Here is a 21,355-nt window from a genome sequence, read left to right on the forward strand (position 1 = left end):
CACACACACACACACAGATTTTACTCAAATTTGAATGGCAGACAGATAAACAAGCATAAATACATGTATAGGAAAAAGCACACACACACACAGACAATATAATGTAGAAAACAGAACAGACTGATCAAATTACCTGAAACTACTTGTTATTCAGGATGTTTACTACTAAACAAAAGGTTGACTTTAGAAAGTCATTGCTCTGCTGGCTCTTCCTAGAAACGTCAAACACAAAGCAGAGGGAGAAGAGAGAGGATAGAGACTTCTTGTGGGACTAAAAAGGGTCGGAAGTTATCCGATGCCTGGCCTCTAAATATGAGTGTGTGAGCGTGCATGTGTGTAGGCATGAAAGTGTGTAGGTACGACTGTAAGTTGTAAGCCTGTGTGTAGGTATGTGCTTGCATTATTTCCTCTGAGCCTGTACATTTGTGTTCATGTGCAGCTGCATGTGTAGCCCTGGGCATTCTGTCTCTCCAGGAGAAGGCTCTTGAGTTTTTTTTTCCTCTAAGATTTGAGTGCAGTATTGGGGTCAGTAGTTCTGCCAACACAGTATTTTACTGCCTCACTCCGGTTCTCTGCACTGCTGTGACTTTCACTTCTGCTTCGCCTGGCACGCAAACAAACGCCGTTCTCATCCTCTTTCTCTGATCAAGCGGTTTGTATCTTCCCACTTGTGTCACAAAGTCAGCACATGCTCTATCTCAGCATCTCTGCTGGTGTTCTATGGAGTAGGCATTGTGTCTGAGAAGCATATGTGGTTGTAGCTGTGAGGATGTTTGCTGTGTGTGGTATAGTATGTCTGTATATCTTGGTTAAACAGGATATACATGTTTTTGTCATTCTGAATTCCAGAATGTAACTTTACATTTACCCAAATAATATATTTAAGTACATATTTGAGATGCTTTTATTTTACTTGAGTATAATCGGTTTTATGATACATTATACTTCTACTCAACTACATTTAAAAGGAAATCATGTCGTTTTTCCACCTCTATATAACATAGATGTTTTGCATTATGGACACTTTACTTTTGATACTTTAAGTAGATTTTGGAAATAATATATATATAATAGTATTTTGAAATTGCAGTATTATGATATCTAAATTCTTCCTCCACCACTGCTAGATTAATGTATTTGGTGTATCCATGTATGAGTTCATATGACCATAAAGTGTGTTTATTTGAAGTTATTAAAGCTAGTTCTTAAAGGTAATAAAAGAGAGGGTGTTTAAGGTATTGTTGGGTCTCTGTAAATATATTTATAAGGAGTAATGTCTAGACCTCTATATAATAAAAATGTCTTTAGTAAAAATGTCCCGAGATAACTTCTGTTATGATTTGGTGCTATACAAATAATATTGAAATTTAAATGAAAACAATGATCAAATTTAAATAGAAATTCCCTAAATTTACTTTACCAACCTATTAGGTATACTGCCTAACCCCTTTTTTTCTGTCCTGGTTTTGAGAAACCCAAATATGCTAGCCTGTGTACTCCAATAGAAACTGGAACACTGTAGCATGTAAACAACTTATTCTTTTTTATTCCTCCTCATTGAGATACATAGTGGTTACTAAGTTAAAAAATATGATGAAAAAATGATGCAAAAATAATCCACAAGCGCAAGTGAAATTGAAAGTCTTGTGAAGGATAAATGGATTGTTGCTCTTGTCTTCCATTACAGGTAATCAGATGGAGGGGATAAATTCAGAAAACCATTAAAGGCAGCCAGAAACCAAAGTGGATTCATTATTCACTGCTGAGGTAACTCTGTTAGTAGAGAAATGAGTTTAGCAAGATGTGGCGTTAAGAACATGTCTTTACTGATGCATACAATCAGAAACCTGGATGATGTTATAATGAAGTACACAGGGAGCTGAAAAACGAGGTTACATTTTCCACATCAAAAACATATCCAAGATATGATCAAAACTAGAATACGACTAAATATGAGTCAGCAGCATTTAGTTCCTATGCTCCATAAACTTCCATAAGACTTACCCCAACTTGGATTACCTATCAAAACTAAGTTAGAACCTTTATTCTCTCCACTGCCTTTGAATGAACCTTAACCACTCTCTATCATCCTGAACTACTTTCCATTTATTTCTGTTTTTACACTTCTTTTAAAATTGTTCCTAGCCCTTAAATCTGTGTTTTGAATAACTTGTGCTGTATCTTCTATTCAGTGTTTTAATGCATTATGTAAAGTACTTTAAACGGCCTTTGTGAATTATGTGTTATATAAATAAACTTGCCTTGCCTTCCTGCTTTCATCTCCTCACAATCCTCATTCGACACCCAATTCATCCAGTCATCCTCAGCCCTTATTACATCATTTAGTCCCTGACCCTTATTCATCTCTACACTCAACACTTTTAATTAACTACAATATTTCTCCTCAAATCAGGAGGAATTTGTTAATGAAATTTATGTAATTCATAGGCTTTCACCTCAATTACACTTTGTGCTAAAACGCAGTATTTCTGGATAAGGTAAAGCTCATACAAATGCAAGGTATAAATATATTCAGCTCACAAAGTGATGAGAATTTGATCGTATCTCTGTCAGATGCAAAAGCAAACAGCGCGTTGACTATAATAAGAAAACATCCTCCGATGGGTTAGACACAACATCACTGCAGCAGGAAGAAAATCAAAGGGAGAATCAAACCTAACACACCTTAGATTGAGCTACATTGAACAATTCCATTGATGTTTGGATAGAAAAGTCAGTAGGTACAAACATTAAAAACATCCTCGCCAAGCTGGAAATCAAAGCATCCAAAATTTGATTTGATGATGTCATCAGGTGACATATTTTGGAGCAGGTAGACAGAATTGTTATACACAGTGCACATTAAAAAATAAGTGGAAAGAATACAGGCAACCACAGAAGACAGATGTAAACGTGACAGGATTGTTAAGGTCTGGAATGCATTTGGGTGTGAATTATTAATTAATTGTGTGCATGTACATGTCTGTGCCTTACTTTAACATGTGTACGCCTTCTGGGGTGGTTGGCTGATTGTAGCGTCTCATGTAGTCGTGCATCTCTGGGAAGCTCTTCTTCATGTAATCCTCAGCGCTGCTCTCCCTCACCGTCCCAAAACGGAAGCCCATGGAGGGATGGTGCAGCTGAGGAAGTAACACATGGGTGGAGATGGTGGAAGAGGTGATAGAGAGAGAGAGGGAGAGAGAGAGGGTGGATATCATGATGGGGCTCATATCAAATTCATTCTCTCCCTGAACTCCCAACAGGGTTTAGGGATATGGAAAGCGATAATCCTTCACAAATAATTCCGCTCTTTACTCATTAGCCTGTCCTTGTGTAAGATTAGTTTGTGTGTACATGTAGCTGTGGGTCTGTGCGTGTGTGTGTGGATGCTGACATGCAAGAAGTTGCAAGTTTGTGTCCTTGTATGCAGTCTAACCTTGTCATCATGTATTCCTGAGACCTGTTCGAAGGTCTTCTCCCCGACCATGACTGCAGCTAGGTTGGCGGTGTAGCTGGACAGCACCAGTAAGCAGAAGATGGCCCAAAGGTTCATCAGGAAGCGTCCAGTCCAGCATTTAGGAGTCTGCGGATAAGAAATTTATGCCAAGCGAGATTTTTTTTTGTTTGGGTTTGTTTTGCTTTGGTCATAATAATAATTAAACAGATCAAAAAAAGGAAATAAATAGATCTTTTTGATGAGTGAATCTAAAAATATCCACGCTCAAAACTGAAAAGTCAAAAACATGGAGGAAAGAGATAACAACAATTGTATGCATGAAAAATAAGGGCAGGGATTAAAACAATTAAAAATACAAATGTGTGAAGAAAGTTGCTATCAGATAAGATAGATATCTAAGATATCTTTATAGATATAAAGGCCGAGCCCCCCTGAGGCTCCCAATCCCCCCCTTCTTCTCCTCCTTAAAAATCCCAATTAACCTCCAAGTGAAGGTAATCAAGTTAATCACAACAGACCAAAAGAAGAGCTAATGCAGAAGGGAAAATCTAACAAAGTGTGACACGTTTGTGAGACACATCAGAAATATCTTTCCATGAAATTACCTGCCTCAGGGAATGAATCCACCTGAACACTGTGATCATTTATTTATTCCACCAATTAAAATCCACTTAACAGAAGAAAAGAGATTAATTTCTAGTGTTTTTAAAGGCTTGAGATTAATGAGACATTAATTATACAAACAAGGTTGTAACCCATTGTTATGAAGGTGTTCGGGATGTTTTGAACTCTTAGCATAATTAGTCGGCGAATTGAAATGGGAGAAAGGGAAGATGCACACGAGGAGCATAAATTCTATATTAATATTGTTTTTGGGAAGAGACGTGAGAGAAACTGTAAATATTATTTTTTGCACTATGGTGTAGTTGAAGATATATAATGATTAAGGTACTTAGAGTGCTCCCATGTATGTGCTTTCTTGGCAAGGTATTTCATTTCACATTGTATCTGCTAACGCATGAAATGTAATTTAAGCCTTGTCTCCATCAGTTACTGTTGTTACTGTCTGTCAATCTATCCATTCTATATGCAGTTTTACAATGCTAACAGGCAGACTTACCACCTGAATTTGTGAGTAATTTAAGAAATGACTAATTTAATAGCTTGTAACTGTCAATTGAAATGCCAACTGTCACTGACACATTTTTATCAGCAGTAGCTAGTTGGCTAATTAAGGTAATGTTAGCCCATGACTGACATTTTAATGTTTCCATCATATCTCAATCCTTTAAATGGGGTCTTAATTGTACACATGATGGCTACATGTGATATCATGTAGAGACTAAAGCTGCGGTCCCAGGCAAAAAGTCAGCAGCATCCAGTTGATGATCCATGTAACAGCATTTACTTGTAGCATGTACAGTGTTTTTGTACTGCAGGCAGTGCAGAGCGACTTTTCAAATGGAAAAAAAGAAAAATGTAGGAGCAGGCTGTTCAGTTATTTAACTCTACACAACCCTGTTTGGCAGCTTAACTTGGCTTACGATCTTGTTTGCATTTTTACACGTCTTGACGTAATGTCACAAGAAAAAGGGATTTTGAGGACTATGTTTGGCAAACACTATTTTGGGGAACATTGGCTGGAGTTGCTGAAGTGTTACACCAAATATAGAGCAGGACAGAGCTGCTACATTACCCTCTGCCTCTGCCAGTACCCAGGACCAGCCTCGACACTAGGGGGGAAAAAACTACACAGTGAAAATGTGAGTCTTGAACAAATATAGTTTTTTAATCTAACCTGTAATCCCACATGTTCGTTAATGTCATACTCCTTGGCCTGACAAGGAATTAGTAAGATAATAGTGGGACATGCAAGCAATCGCAGAATTTTTAGAGGAACACTCTATTTCTTACACTTTTCCTCTTGTTTTTTGGGCTTTGGAAAGAATAAACAAGTATATTTCTACTTGACTTAATTAATAAAACTTTTAAAAAATGGCAAAGTCTTATTAAAACTGAACACTACAATAACTGACTTGAGGGCAATAAGATATTATTAGCAGTTTAGCGGTCATTTATTTGCCCATTGTCTTTACCATAGCCTCAAAAAAACATGGCTCCTTTGCCCTGACACAGCACACAGAAGTTCATAGTGTTGCTCAAGGGCATTTAACAGGTCACAAGGCAGCTAATGGACACAACCTGCTAATTGACACATTACCAGTTGAGATGATCAAACCTGTGACCTTTCAATTATGGCAAGGTCTCTCTAATAACTTTGACACCTCCATTCCACACAAATCATTTCCACTGCTTCCTTTAGGTACAAAGTGTGACTATGCGTTTTGAGAAATATTATAATGGGGTGCATACTCACTAAGAGTATAATGGACATGAATAATTTAAGCAAATTATGTTTCAGATATTTATCTGAATATGCTGCATAGAAATTTGAAGCGTAAGCACAAGTTATCATAATGATGGATTTTGGCACAGTATGTTGTTTAAAATACAAAGAATGCAGAGGACAGTTGTTTTTCATCAGCGTTGTGGTTGGGTATGTGCGGCAGTGTACAGTGGGTGTGACGTGATCAGTCAAATCTGACAGGTTTCTGAAGAATGATGTTACTTCAAAGGTACCTTTTTAATGTTTTTAAAATAAGAGTTTTTTTGGGGGGGAAATTGTTTTTCATCTTTCTTGGTATCTTTTAATGGACAGATTTGCCTAAGTCTGAGGATTTGACTTCCATTTGTCTTCTGTGATCACTTGTCTCCCATATTTTCCTCTCGCACTAACTTCGTCGCCTGGGTCTGCAACTTTGCCCTCTCCCCTTACATCATCCTCTGTCTGCCCACCTCCATGTCACCCTCATGCTGTTGCTTTTCTCATTTCTGCTTACCCACTTACCCTTTCAACCCTTTCTCACCATCTTTCTGTTCACCTCACTATTACCTTCTTTTTTAAGCCCATTTCCCGATTTGCTCTCTCACCTTTCCACCCCCCATTGGCCCTCTTCCCCCTGCCTTCTTGTTTTCAACTTTGTGTCTGACTTCTTCGGGGAGTTAACCTCTACCTGCTCCCTCTTTTTCCACCTTCATCCATCCCCATCATCCTCACCATAACTCCTTCAATCTTTGTCGGCCCACTTACCCTTTCCCCTCTCCCTCCCTGTATGTGCATTATCCTCCCTGTTTCTCTCTACTTCATCACTGCCTACCTTCTTAACCTCTCCCCTATCCATCTTTCCTCCTCCCTAGCCATCTCTATCATCTTTGTTCATGCCTCTCTTCCCTCTAACTTCCTCTTTTGACTCACCCTCATTGTTTGTGCACTCTTTCCCATAATGCACATCCCCTCCCTTTCTTTGCAATTTCTATTCCCTGCCCCACCCTGCATGATGCCTATTTATCACACAGAGGAGAGCTACTTTACCTTGGTGGCGACAGTGCGTCCAAACAGTATGGCGTAGCAGAGATTGAGGGCGGAGGAGTAGGAGAACACTCGCAGCCTGTTCCTGCCGTGGGGTGTCATACCGAAGGGGCTGTTCCACTCGTACAAGGTGAGGAAGAGTGCGGTGAGATGCAGCGTGACAAAAATACCCACCCACATGGACCAGTGGAGAGGCCACATGAAGGCTCCAATGGGGGCTGCAGTGTCCCTGCTACGTACCTGGCAGGTCAAAAACAATTGGCTTGATGTAGTTGATTTCTCTCTGCAAGAATTACATGTATTGTATTTTGTGCAGAATTGTGATTATAATTAAACCTGCAGTTTGTAGGATCTTGTCAGTAGACTTCTCTTAAACACTCCTAAGCATAATTAGTTCTTAAAAAATGCACGCATTGTTTTTATTTTGTGCTACTCATCATTTTGTAAGGGCAAGAAATAACTAAGTTTTCATTTTCAAATTGTATTGTCAGATCATATTATGCAGTGCAGTTTGTCAGGCACAGAGGGAGATGTTAACAAATCAAAGAACAGCATGTTTGAGGACTCTGCTAAGACAGTTTCTCAAAATGCCTCTCAGACTCATTATACACTCTTAAACTGTCGTTCATTTTGAACTTTCATAATTAACATGTTCACTGAAAACTCAGCAAACTAATTATACACAACTAATGATCTCCTGTCCCTCCCCAGAAGACCGGGTGAGCGTCGCATAAGGGCGTAATTAAGTATTTGCAGACCATATCGTCAAATCATCCTGAAAAAGCAACAGAGAGAAATAGTGACTAATCAAAGTAACACTAAATTCGACGACAAATAAGTAGCTGCCACTGACTCAAAAAGCAGTATATTTTCGGGACATGCCCTGTGTCTTCTACGATCATAAAAATGGAAACTCAAAACTTCAACAAGCAGTTGTACCAGAATGCCCAGGCTGGTGGAGTAGAAGGGCGAGGTGAAATCGATGACTCTGCTCCTGGCAGAGTTGATGGAGAAAGAGGTGACAGCCATGTCAGCGGTTCCGCTCAGCAGGTCCCCGACCAGACCTGTCCAGCGTCCTGTCCCGCTCAGTGCTCCGTACTTCCCGTCTCCCACAATGTAAAGGTCAAAGGTAAAGCCCATGTCCTCTGCCAGCTTCTCCAACAAGTCAATGCAGTACCCGTAGCAGCACTTCCTCAGGTCCTCTGGTAGGTCTGACAGGAAAGAAGCGATGATGATGTGAAATTCATGATTATGTGGGTATTCATATGCATGCTGTGGAAGTGCAGGGGTTGCACTTGTGGGGATTTGTCCAAAAGTGTTTACCATGGATCATAGAAAGTGTTCACGGAGCCTCACAGGACACTTGAGTACAGTATTTCTAATGACCCCTGCGCCCAGGCTAGGAATATGTTTAATCACATTTAACTTGAGCTGGAAAAATGTAACAACCATTAAACAAGGTATAGGAGAAAAGAACAGTTGGCAAGATAGACACCCTATAATATAATTTTTTACACTTTCTGCCATTTTTGCCATTTAGATTATTCTGGCAAACCTTTTTTGCAAACTCAGTTAATCAAAATTTAACACTATGCCAATTGCTCTTGAAACTTGGCACAAATCTCTGCACTAAGCAGAATATGCAATTTTGTAATCAGATGTTTAATAAATGATGTATCTTAAAGGGGATACCACTGCCATGTATTTTACAATTAGGTATATATCTCTTGAAACACTGCGTACAATAATAAAATACATTGTTTACTTCCCTCAATTCCGACATCATCAATACAAATATAAATTCCTATTAGCTGTGTTCCATCAGCCATGAAATCCAAGAAAGTTTGGATGCCTTATCTATAATTATTTCATGCCATACAGTAGGTTGTGTGTAGTTTGCCAATAGTTTCCTTAGTCAGATATATCTGTATTTATTTGACGTGGTAGTCTTGATCCATTATTGATATAACACCTTTAATCCTCTTCATTCATGAAAAGGAGGTGTAGCTGTACAGCTGAGCCCTTGACATTGCTCCAGGTATATATTTGAACTGGACTGACCAGCCATGATCCCTTATTGATTTTACTTCTAAAATCCACTCCAATCTTTAAGAGGAGCAGTGGAGATGTAGCCAGTGACAAAGCAATGAGATCTAAGCCAATCTGATCTAAGAGTTTATGTAAGAGAAGCTTCAAGTTTCCATGAATCAAAAATAAAACTCATGCATATCCTCCCACAGGTCAGGAGTTCTATGGCATACCAGAAACTGACCACTACATTATTGTACAGTATTGTACAAATGCAAAAACAAAACTCACCACTGCCCTCCCATTCTGTAGCTGTGCTGTTTGGATTGTGCAGCTGGTTGAAGAGGCCCTGGATTAGGTCGGACCGGTTGGTTCTGGGGTCCAGACAGAGCTGACCAGCTGGGCACAAGCCATCCTCATCCACCTCCCGTGTGAAGACAAATGGGTGTTCCACCAGTGTCACCACCCTCAGGCGGTGTCCCTCAACGGAAAGTCCTGGCCTCCAGCGTCCTCCAGCGTTATTGTCCCCCTGGCCGTCCCCTCCCCTCACCCCAGCTCCAAGTCCCTGTCCCTGGCTGCTTCTGAACCCTCCCACCAGTCCCAGGATACCCCCTTCTAACTCCAGCCTGCCTCGGGTCCACTGGCCTACAGTCACCCAGGCCGGCTGGCCAAGAGCGCCTCTCTTCAGGCTCCATACATGAAACAGCTGGGAGGATAAAATCCGAGAGAGGCCAGCATCCACCTGGATTAGGCCTGTGGCCCCGGTGAAGGAAGTGTTTGAGAGAAACCTCAAGAGACAGAGAGAGACAAATAAACATAAGCGAAAGACAACATAAAGCAAAGAAATGCGATATCCATACTTGGTTATTGCGGTTCAGAAATGTAGCCGCAGTAATACAAAACATTAACTAGCCAGATGAAGAAAAAAAGAAAACTGGAAAAAGCAAGGAAAAAGTTACAAATGATGGTGCAGACGGGCATGGTCTGGTTGTGGAGCTTTTGCAAGTCTGTTCTCAGATGGGTAATTGCATCGCCCAGAAAATCTTAATTAAAAGTTAATGCAGTCCCGTGTGGGTCTCCTCCTATCTGCTGGTCCATACAGACAGTCATTGCTATTCGTCTCACTCGCCTGGTGGCCCCACATTGGTCTTTATGGCGGAATACATTAGGAAGAGCAATCCCTGTTCGCACATAAATCTGCCCTGGCCTTTTGAACCATGCAGTGGTTGTTAGCTCATGTCTTTGCATTTGATCATGTGGACATCATCAGGTGATGTCTCAATGTGAAACCATACAAGTACTGTTTGATCATGTCTTGATTAGTGGGAGATTGTCAGGAGGTCATTGAAAATCGTAGGAGTGGTTTTTCAAATGTTAAAGTATGCAAGGATCACTGCATTCGGTATGGGTGTTGAACCGTGCAGTGACTGTTGATTATGTCTGGGTCAAGGATAGAAATGGCAAGTTTTTCTTCCTGTTAATGGAAAAGGTTGGTAAAGCCGTAGCCCTTTCTCTAAGATGAAAAATAGATTTTCCCTTTTGCTCTTTGTTTTATTCTCTCTTTTCTTTTTCTCACTCTCATCTCCGACTTATATGTTGAATTGATGAGCATATAATGTAGCTGCTGCTGGAGATGGGATGTGCGAAGTAAAATGAAAAGACTAAATTCATCATGAGGGTCATTAACCTCACCTCCAAGTCTAGCATGGACTAAAGCCCGACTGCACAACACAGGGAATGATACATGTGAATCTATGTAAGATTTTGTGCATTCTGCTTGTGCTTTTGTTCGTAGCCCTCTTTCTTCACATTGTAATTTACTTCAGCAGCGCAATATCAATTTATAAACCCAGTCCTGCCACCATAATTCTCAAGAGCCTGATTAAAAATGCCTCTGATTTGAAAGTCATTCCCATCCCATTCCACATTAACTTATGTTTCCTCATCAGTAGCTCCCTCTGTCTCTGTGGCCATAAAGTGGAAGTGCTAGCCTTGCCTTGAGCTGAAATCACTCATGGTAATAGTGCGGCTGAATCATCATATCCCATAGACAGCAGATTCATCAAGCCAGCCCACTCCAGACTCATATACTATACTGTACTTGCTGCAGCTGGCCACAAAAAAATTAACCATAGGTTTCACTTTACATCTCTTATCTGAGCAAAGAGGTGTGAAGCCTCCTTTTCCGCAGTTTGTGATGTTTTTGGATTCATGCCCAGAGATAAAAAACACGAGATAGGAGTGCGTGATTATACAGAGATAGGAGCAGAGGTGTGAAAAGTACTGTGCGCTTTCATGCACGTCACCTTTTAGTTATGGGTTCTGCGGGTTGTTGTGTTGCAGTCGGCCAGAGGCTGCGTTTAAAGAATGACTGTGGATGTCAAAGGAGGTTGATAAGTCAGCCAGTGGTGTCAGAGAGGGATGGCTTCCTCTCACTAACACCTGGCCCCGGTTTACACTTTCAGAGTAAATGTCAGCAGAGTGGCCGGTAAATGATGAGTCTATAAGAGAGTCCCAGGCATGTGTCTCACTCCCTTATCCCTCCATCTCCTTTAGTTTGGAGGAAAGTTTACTCCCTCTGTCTTTGTCTGTCTGGGATGATACGAGGTTTGCTTGTTTCAGTGGTTTTAATCTCTTCAGGGGAGATGGAATCAGTGTGGCAGTTGTGTCGAGTGAGATGCCACTGACTGGCAGATCTCACTCTGATAACAACAACGCTTTATCAATTTCCCTCCCTTCTTTCATTTTTTCTCCTCCTCACATCCTTTCCTATACAAGTTTCTTCCTTTTCTTTGAGTTTATTTCTGTTTTCCTTTAGCAGTTTCCTACTTCCCCTGACTTTCATCTATCTGTTTGTCTTTGACCACTTTCTCTATTCTCTCCAATGTATTTTTGGGAATAAGTACCCTGGGATTTTTTGATTCTGGACATTCGGAAGAACTACATCAAAACTGGCTAGTTTGTTATATCTTTACTCTGGCTTTTTCCTCATTGTTCCACTGCTTTGAATCAGAAACAGTAATGTTGTGCAGTTTTTGCTCCTGTCCTCCCTCATACCTTTCACTGTTGCTTATATCTCTAGACATCCTCTCTCCCTCCCTGCCTTCCTTGCTCTGTCCCTTGGGCATTGAGCTGTTAATTGCCTTTTCCATGTGTAAGTCTCTCACATCTCAGCTTTGTGAGGGCTCTCTGGAGCAATGGCATGTCTAGCTGTTGCAGGGGAGGGATAAGAATCAGGGAGTACACTGGAGGGCATGGAGTCTACCTGGACAGCTCTGAATAGTGCGATGGAACAGCCTCTTTTATCAGCCTCTCACAGGCCAGGAACAAAGGTCACTGACACTATATTGTGGAGGTCTGTACTATAAATAGCCTATTCTGATAGTCTAGAGTAGACTATGTCCAAATTGGCCCTCCACAGAAAGATTGTGACTTTCTCTGGTGTTCTGATGAAGTTTGAGTCAGTTTAAAAGCATTTTTAATTGTTTTCTTTATTGATCAAAGTATGACAAGACTAAGAATGTATAGTCAAAGCTCTTAGTAGCTTTTATCACCAAAATTGTGTAATTACCAAATACTAGGCTCTGTACAAATTAAATTAAAAATTTCAGTGCTGGATGGACAGACACTGCTGGATGAACTGCTCTCCACAGAGCCGCCCTGCTAACATGGCTAAAAATGAGCAATTTAATCACATTAAACATAAAAAACTTTTTAATTTTACATTTTAACTCTTATAATGAATGTCCAATAATATTGCTTTGTTACCCAACTCCCACTCCACTTGTTTTAGCCTCTGGCCCTCTATGCCAAATTGTTCTGGCATCCCAAGGCTCAACTAAACTGCAAAGGGAGGGAACATTGTGTGAATCCAGCTTGTGATTATGTGGGTGGTGTTGATGATCACTCTCAGCTGGCAGGCACCGTGTGTGTTCAATATTTGCTGTGGGCCCAGCTCAAACCACAAATCCTTCTCTCATCTGTACCACATGACCACGGAACTTGGATACATGCTGTTTTATCCATCGCACCATAGAGATATTTAACATTGGAGTGAGTTTATGGCATGGAGCTTCACTGCATCACTCAGTATCAGCCAGATATGGCTTAAGAGGGGTTGTAATGTATGTGAGTATGAGGGCTTTTTTGCTGTGTACAAACGTGAGGATTTCGTTTTTTCTGCTTTCAGTGAAAGCGTTTATGGTTTAATATGTATTTCAATATGCTTTTTTTCTGTGTGTGTATGTTTTATCACAAACCACACCTTGACAGAGCTTGTGAAAGCTGTCAGAGGCCCTTTTAAAAGCTGCAGGGATTGAAGCAGCAGCAACAAAAGAGAAACAGACAAAACTCTCTGGTGTCAGTCTGTGAATCTGTATGCCATAAAGACCTCCTCCCCACCCCCAGTATGACAGCGCGATTCAGAAGGCGCCACCCCCGTGGTGCAGAGGACAGACAAGGGCAGCAACCGGAGCGTACAGTACCACTAGTGGAGCCAGCAACGCCTCAGAAAAATGCCAAAGTGTCATTCACAAAGCTAACAAGCTTACAGACATTTAGTGGTGTGGTCAGAGGAATTTAATTGTAGTTTGTCAGTCTATCCATATATCATTTGTGATTCAAATGTGTACACTTTTGGGACCTTGGCTAAGAATTTGTAAGTGACCAAGAGTCATTAAAAAAAACTAGTTGGCCCATTGGCTGAAGTTGTAGAGACTATTTGAGGTTCCACCCTGACCACACCACTACTAATTCCATGTCGCCTAAAGCAATACATTTAATTTTTGGAAGAGGTATAAGTTTTCTCTATCGTCGACTCTGCTAAAGTTTTCTTGAACAAATCTCTGCCAGCCACAGGGCATTACTTTGGACTCCTGACCTTTAGCGGAGCACCACAAAATTAATATTGTTCTGTCATAATTTGTCGTAAGTTACACAAAGACATTTTAAAACTATGTTCTATCAAAGAAAAAGTCCATGCTAAAAGTGCTGACAGTAAGGTTTATGGATTATCCAGGGGTAATTGGGACACTACTGGAAAAAGATGTCTCTGAATTTAAATGTACATTTTCAATATTCACTTCCATTGTAGTGTGGTGGAGGTAGACATCTTGAAGGCAGGTATCTCAAGCTAACTCTGAGTGGAAGCTAGTCAGCCGCTCAGAAAGTGAAAGTTAGTTAGTTTAGCTTGCTATCATCAACAACACCTGGGGTGCGTTTAATATGAAAACCGTGTGCACCGTTTTACTACTATTTCAGAGTTGGACGACATGTTTCCTTTGTGTGCAACCGTGTACAACAGGCTTTAAGATACTCTTTTATCTCTTTTGGTGGGTGTGTCAAAGGCCCCAATCAGCAGCATGTGTATATAAACACTGCTGTATAAAAAAGGCAGTACAGTGAAATGCTCTTGAGTACACAACAGGGTGTTCAAGGCACCACTGTTTCCCCTGCTGGGTCATCGGGCATCAAGACAAGCAATCTAATTCACAAAGCAACCTCAAAGGGTGGAATGCATCTCTAACTGCACTGACAAACAAATAGTGTCACGGCACTCTGATGGTTTTTGCATGTATTTAAATGAGGTTATATGCATACATTTGGTGCAAAACTGCCCCCCTTCCATGTAAATGAGCCTCATTATAAAAAACAAACATCGGTGCTATTAGCCACACAGTTTAGAAAGCTGGTGGTAACTGAAGTGCATTTATAAAAGTTGTCACATTCATGTTCCAGACGTTCCAGTGATCATGGCAGCAGTGGTGGTTGCCAGGCGAAGCAATAGCGCATCACAGTATATCATATGCGCACTGATATTCACCATGAAACTGTAAAACAACATAAAACCTACTGCTGTGAGAAACAGAGATGACGGTTACACATTGGGGAGAAAAACAGCTCTCCATGTGCCCAGAGGCATGAGAGAGAGTGCCCAGTTAAAGCACCCGAAATCACAATCACTCTGGTAAAACACTTAATACAGAGTGAGTCACAGAAAAATTTAACTAGTTTTGACCACATAGGAACACAAATGATATATACTGTTTGTTTCTTAGCATAAATTTAATTTCACTTAAAACCAAAATAATCTGCATAGCTAGATACGACTAAAGATTAATGGCAACATATTTCTTTGTAATTTGGATAGAACTGACCCTTTCAATTAGTGTGTATATACAATATATGTGAGCATACCTGGCCAGAAATTGTCCTGAAGAGGGAAGCTCATGTCGGTTTGGTTTGTCGTAACAGTTCACCATGTTTTGAATCAGTGCTAAGTCCGGCCTCACCAGTGTTGCTGCAGTGACTGCACGGGTTATCAACTGCAAAGCATCGCGGATGTAGAAGCTGATTGGCTTGCGGCCGACCTCCCCGTAGGCTAACAGTCCAAGGGGACCTCCTAGAGTGTGGAGCGAATCTGGAGACAAGGGATATCCCATGATCCACTGCAGTGCTGGAAGTGATGGAGCGAGGCGCTGAGCGGCCCGCAGGACGGAGGAGACACATTCAGGGTCAGAACCCAGGAGGAGAACAGAGGAGATTGGAGAGGGGGAGCGCAGGAAACGAGTGGATAGGATCTTCAAAGCCTCCTCTTCCCTCTGATCCTCCCTTCTCTCCTCACTGGTCTCCCCTCTTCTCTCCCCGCCCCCGGAGATGCGGGTCAGGTTGATTATATCCCACAAATGCCAGGAAGAACCACTGTGGGCCTGAAGGTGAGACAGCAACCCGTCACCCCCTTCCTCCCACCCAGGGCAGATCACAGCTGCTCCTCCCCAGCTGCCTTCACCTCGGCTTCCTCTGTCCCTGTCCCCTTCTTTCCCCTGCAGGACCGCCAACAGGAGGCTGCCCAGGGTTGATGGAGGCACACGGGCCGACATTTGCAGGTGGAATCGGTTCTATTAGAGAGGACAGGAAGGAGAAGATGAAAGTTGAAAGAATGATAAAAGAGAATGAAAAAGAATTAGAAAGTTAGAGGCAATACATAAAAGTCAAATCATTGCGGGGGGAACAAAAAGGGTGAGAAGAGAGAAAACAAGATGAAAACAGAGATAAATAGATATAGCCAAACCATAGCACCTCGGGGCTGAATAACATACTATCACATTAAACACAGCTTTTCTGGGTGCCAGAGCACTGCAAGACAATCCTTGTTGCTGCAGTAATTCACCACAACACTGATCAGAAACAATCAGTCACATTTGTTCATTATCCCTCACTCTGGATGAGAAGAGTCGGGCTGATACAAACAAGGAGTCAATGATTCGCATCTAATCTGCAACATCACAGTTGGCTTGGCAAGACAACAGTAGCATCCACAGTTCATCCAGAAGCCCGCATTTCCAAACCCCTCTGAAAACACTGGCTTGTTTCATACTGTTCCAAAATGGATAACACTGTTGTCCTTGAATGCAGCTCACAGATGGACCTTCCCCCTCCTTCCTTTGGGGCCTCTATCCATTTTTCATCCTATCAGTGCTTCAGGCAAGGTTGAGGGGCGAGACTGCTTTTGTATAGAGAGCCTAAAGTTTAGCTTAACAAGACTTAAGATTTGCACCACCTCATTGAACTAAGATGATAGGAATGCATTACCCACTGTGCTCATAAACACCCTCTGGCACAAATGAATACACATTCTCAGCACCTTTATGACAGATGTAACACACACACCAAAAACACGCACATACAGTGCTTAATTAAATCTGTGCATTGTACATTCGATCCAGGTGCATCAGGTATGAGTAGAGAAACTTGTGGAATACACACTCACACGTGTGTCTGAAGATGAGATATCAAAACCTGCAACCTACACACATTCATTCAAATGGAAATATCCCACCCGAGAGTACAAGGTAAACAGAGCATCCCTCTGCTGAAAGTCCTTGAGTCCCATAAGAGAGTAAGAAAAAAAATATATTTGACTGAAGTCTGCAAAGACATGGATGAATTAATGCAGTGTATCCTCCTGGGAGAGGAAAGGAGTGTGTGTGAGGCAGACAAGTGAAGATAGGCCTCATCGTTTGAACTCAATGGGGTGCCAGAAAGATGGTAGAGGTGGCGGTGGTGGGAAGGTGGGGGTTGGTGAGACGGCGGCGGGTGGCACAGAGGTAAAGAAGGAGGTGCCTGCTACAGGTGGGAGCATTATTTACCATATTGCCGTCAGGGATGAAACTGACATCATGCCTATTTTGTCCAAATGTGACGATAGAGGATCAAAACAGAGCCTCAAGGCAGCTGGAGGAATTAGTATGTAAATCTATATCTGCTCTCATTCTAAGTTGCTCTGGGTAAGATCCATCTATGCCATCCTTTAAATATTAATGTATGGCTAAATGTTAATATATGGCTATGTTATGAAGTTGAATAAAGTAGACATAAAATGGCAAAAGCTAAAAGTCCAAAACGCAGATAAATCGTGTACAGAAAGCTGTAAATTATGCTCTTGATGAACACAGCTTGTTAGAAAAGCAGAGACGGAATCTTAGTAAATATATCATTGTCAAATTAATTGTAATAATGATCATCTGCAGCACATCCCACAGCTGTGTCAGCTGTTTTGTAGCAGCATATTTTGTATTATTTCTCTCGGCTTGGCAATTATGGCTAACTTCTAATTTGCTTGACTTTTTGATTTTCTTTTACAGTTTCATTTACATTTGAGGCGTTTATCCGGTGCTCTTATCCAGAGCGACTCACAATGAGCCCAACAGTAGAATTACTTCAAGAGTGAGGACGTGATAATAATAATAAGAGCAAACCGGAGCAGTATGTCGCTGTTCGGAGAGAAAGCAAATTAGAGTGTATGGAGGAGGCTGATGTGGGAGCTGAGATGTGATTCTGAAAAGATAAGGTGATATGAGGCTTTTCCTGAAGACATGAGTTCCAGCCCATAAGACGGGGAAGCGCTCTGCTGTTTTGAGTGAGGACTTATTCAAAAATTCTGTGGCCAATCGAACGTGACAAGCACCAGAGTCAACTCAATGAAACTTTAGAAAAGCACATCACTGGAGTTATTGCCTATTACAACTGCAGTCGCTTCTTTGCATTTGAGTATTTTGGCAATTAATTCTAGTGATATATTAGAGCAATAACTCTTTTCTGCTGTGTAGGTAGATTATAGGTACAAATGTGATGTAAAGTACTTTCTAAAAAAGTGTGGTTCAAAGTAATGTGCATTAATAATAACACGAAACAACATTAAGTAAGAAAGATCTCTAAAAAGTACACACAAACTTACAGCTCTGTGCATTGAAAATATAATGTAATATGTCAACCCTGGGTGTAATTTCAAGAGATCGGTTCACTGTGTTTAGGTTTAGTATTAGGCTCATATGAGGTGTATTATATAAGGGATGGAGAATGGAGTTTGTTGAGCCACTGCTGGACAGAGAGAGAGCCTACACCTGTTGTTTTGAGAACTGCTGAACTGTGTTCAGATAGACAACAGCACTGAATGAAAAAATGCAGCCACCTCATTCATGTGAATGAGGGTATTTTGGTCATGCAGCAGGGTTGCCAACGCAGAGGGCTCTGGTAAAAAAAACAAAAACATGTAGGGTTGTCCGTCAAAACTTGAACTTGGCTCAACTTTTGCTGGAAAGCATACTTTCTCTATAGATTACTTATAACAGTGAACCGGGTAATTCTGCTTAGTAATTGCAAAGTTGCAATTAAAGATACAATGATTGCTGCTTACTAGAGTGGTAAAATTCTGTCTCGTAGTGTTATAAATGTTTAGGTATCTTATAAGACTACAATTGTTACTCAAACTGGACTTCCCGGATTCTATTTCATTGTCTCATTGTTATCTCACGATAACTACCTTTGTTTAACGATATATTGTCCCAGAAATAATTGCGATAAACAATATTATTATTTTAAGATAATTTTATGTCACTGATATAATGTATAAGTATACCCTTTCAAAGAGCAATTAACTTTTAATTCTTAAGAATTTAATGCAATTGGAATTGGAATATGAAAAAAAAGAAAAGGAAATATCCTTATGTTTCATCAAATAAAACATTAATAAGACCACACAACCAAAACAGAAATTTGGCACAGGGGTAGGCATTAGAGTCATCACTCCTTAACAGGTAATATTGCTTGCTTAAACGTCCAGTGTGTAACATTTAGAAGGATCTATACACAGAAATGGAATATAATATTCATTGGTATGTTTTCATTAGTGTATAATAATATAGAAATAAGAATAATTGGGCCTCATGCAAGAATATGTTTGTATTCTTTACTTAGTCTTTCGTAAGTGTGCCACAATGTTATGAAAGAGTAAAAAGAAGAACTTTACTGTTCTTCGATATTGAAAAAGTCTATCATTTTTAACATCGGGTCAGATGTGAAATTAAAAGACCTGCTAAAGAAAGAATAAAGGGTGCTGTTAACGCTGTGTCACCTGAGGGTCACACTGTTGCTGAAATCAAGAAGAGGTCTTTGATATGAAAATCAAGACAATCAATAACCACAACGGGAGGGGGTCAAAGGGGAAGTCTCCATCACGGAGATAGATAAAAGAATACGTGCAATAATAGGTGATGTAGCATTGTCAGGCATTTCAACAGAGGATGTTCCCCTGGACAGCGAACTGCATACACCCTAATGTGAAGAGAACTCTAACCCTCTAATCAATAGCCAAATTAAAATTAATGATGATATTGTTAGGCTATATGATAAATTTAGAACTATATTACAATTTGAACTGTACAGTCACAGGTAAATATGAAGTGTAATTTACAGAGGAAACTCAAAATTGTTTTATAGTAATGCTAAATACGATCCTTGAGTGAAAAATGTGTGTTTGGATACCAGCAGACAATTGCACACGACTGAACCACTCGTAAATTGTTTGTATCTAAGAGAAAATTCAAAATAAGAGAAAATTGGTGAATGCCGCAAGTTCTTGTAAATCAGTCGTACAAGTGAGTGGGTCTTGCATGAGGCCCATTGTGTTGTTTTGTTTTACCTATGAATGAGCTTTTTATATCTACAGATCGCACGGCCTCAAACTACAGCACCATAAATCGAACACAATAGTTGTTTAAGCCGACTATTTCCAGATTGTTTCATAGGTCGACAATAGGGTGTCTTTGACTGAATGCCTTTTGAGCTCAATGGGTCACTTCTTGAGCTGGCTGCTGAAGCCAACTCATAGTAAGCCCCCCAAAAAACCTACCTCTATTTCTTTCCTGTATTCATTTCTTTTTCCTTTCACACACACACACAAACACACACACACATATTTTATGTTCTTTATGGAATAAAGAGCCGTTTGACACTCATTCTCAAAACAAGCTGAAATGATCTTTAATCAAACAATGACAAAATCCTACATGTAGGATCTTGAAGTATTTCACTGCATAAGAACAATGAAATCCCTGCCAGCCATCACTCCAGCTTAATCCAGCATGTCTTAAAAACAAGCTGGCAGCATCAATATTTATCCCTGTGACACACCAGATATAATATATGTGTGTGTGTAATGTATGCGTATACGTCTGCATACTTGCATGAATGCTTATGACAGGTCTTCAGGTCCAGTGGGGCTCTCTGCATGAATTTGCGGTTGTTTTTGACATCCTGGGCTTTTGCCTTGGGTCGGGGCCAACTTTGTTGTTGCAGTTATAGAACATTTAAATTTAAAATGTCATTTTTTTTCACAGACCTTAGGGAACCTGAGTGGAGTTTTGATCTCTAGAGGAATGCAAGCAGTATTTTTTTATGATGTCACAGTCTAGACAAGATAAAAGGTGGCTGTGCTGTCTAAAACTGTAAAGTTTGCAGACTATTGGCAGTTTCTTGCAGTTTCTTCTGAAACACAGAAGCATGTCGATGGGTGCAGGGATCAGCTAGACACAAACAGGCTTGATCCTGTCAGCCATGGTGCTGTCTGAGTACAGCTCTGCTGCTCAGGTCAATCCAGACCCAGGTTGATGTTTTTTCTTAAGTACAAAGGTCTTTTTCAGGCTTGGTTAAGAATGTAATAGATGTTTTCTCTAAGCAGCAAGATTCACGTTTTCCACCTGTAAGGACCGCCAGGGTGCGTATTTGTGTGTGTATTTTTGTGTGTATGCTCTTATCTTTTTTTTCTATTCTCAGGTAAAAGCTCCATCCGCAAGCACTAGGTTATAAAGACTCTGAACTAAGGATGCAAGATAAGCACAGCTAAAAGGAATGTCAGCATTATTCGAGTATAAAATATAAAATCCATACCCCTTCTCACACATCTGCAAATTAGGATCCTTGAACTGAACCTCTGCCTCTACTAAACAAATCCAGAGTGCTGTTTGATGCGTTGGTCCTAAGATTTTCAGGTCATCAAATACACTGCATGTGCACAAATACATGCAGCAACCCCCGCCCCCCCACTGAGACAGCAGGTAGGCACACATGCAGCAGGCACAAACAAACACGCACACACAGGCACC

General features: G+C 40.7%; 1 protein-coding gene across 1 annotated transcript in view; it reads right to left on the minus strand.

The window, feature by feature from the left end:
- grin3ba (glutamate receptor, ionotropic, N-methyl-D-aspartate 3Ba) overlaps window positions 1-21,355 on the minus strand; it is a gene marked incomplete at its 5' end in the record, with an annotated part of 62,298 nt that overhangs the window by 13,139 nt on the left and 27,804 nt on the right. Inside the window, 6 exons of the mRNA XM_035674277.1 lie at window positions 2,995-3,140; window positions 3,437-3,583; window positions 6,891-7,127; window positions 7,827-8,098; window positions 9,207-9,703; window positions 15,111-15,811. Of these exons, the coding sequence (XP_035530170.1) occupies window positions 2,995-3,140; window positions 3,437-3,583; window positions 6,891-7,127; window positions 7,827-8,098; window positions 9,207-9,703; window positions 15,111-15,811 (2,000 nt within the window). The remainder of the gene's footprint in view (window positions 1-2,994; window positions 3,141-3,436; window positions 3,584-6,890; window positions 7,128-7,826; window positions 8,099-9,206; window positions 9,704-15,110; window positions 15,812-21,355) is intronic.

Source organism: Morone saxatilis, unplaced genomic scaffold, assembly GCF_004916995.1.
Source record: "Morone saxatilis isolate NCDOM2014 unplaced genomic scaffold, NCSU_SB_2.0 Contig3, whole genome shotgun sequence".
NCBI lineage: Eukaryota > Metazoa > Chordata > Actinopteri > Moronidae > Morone > Morone saxatilis.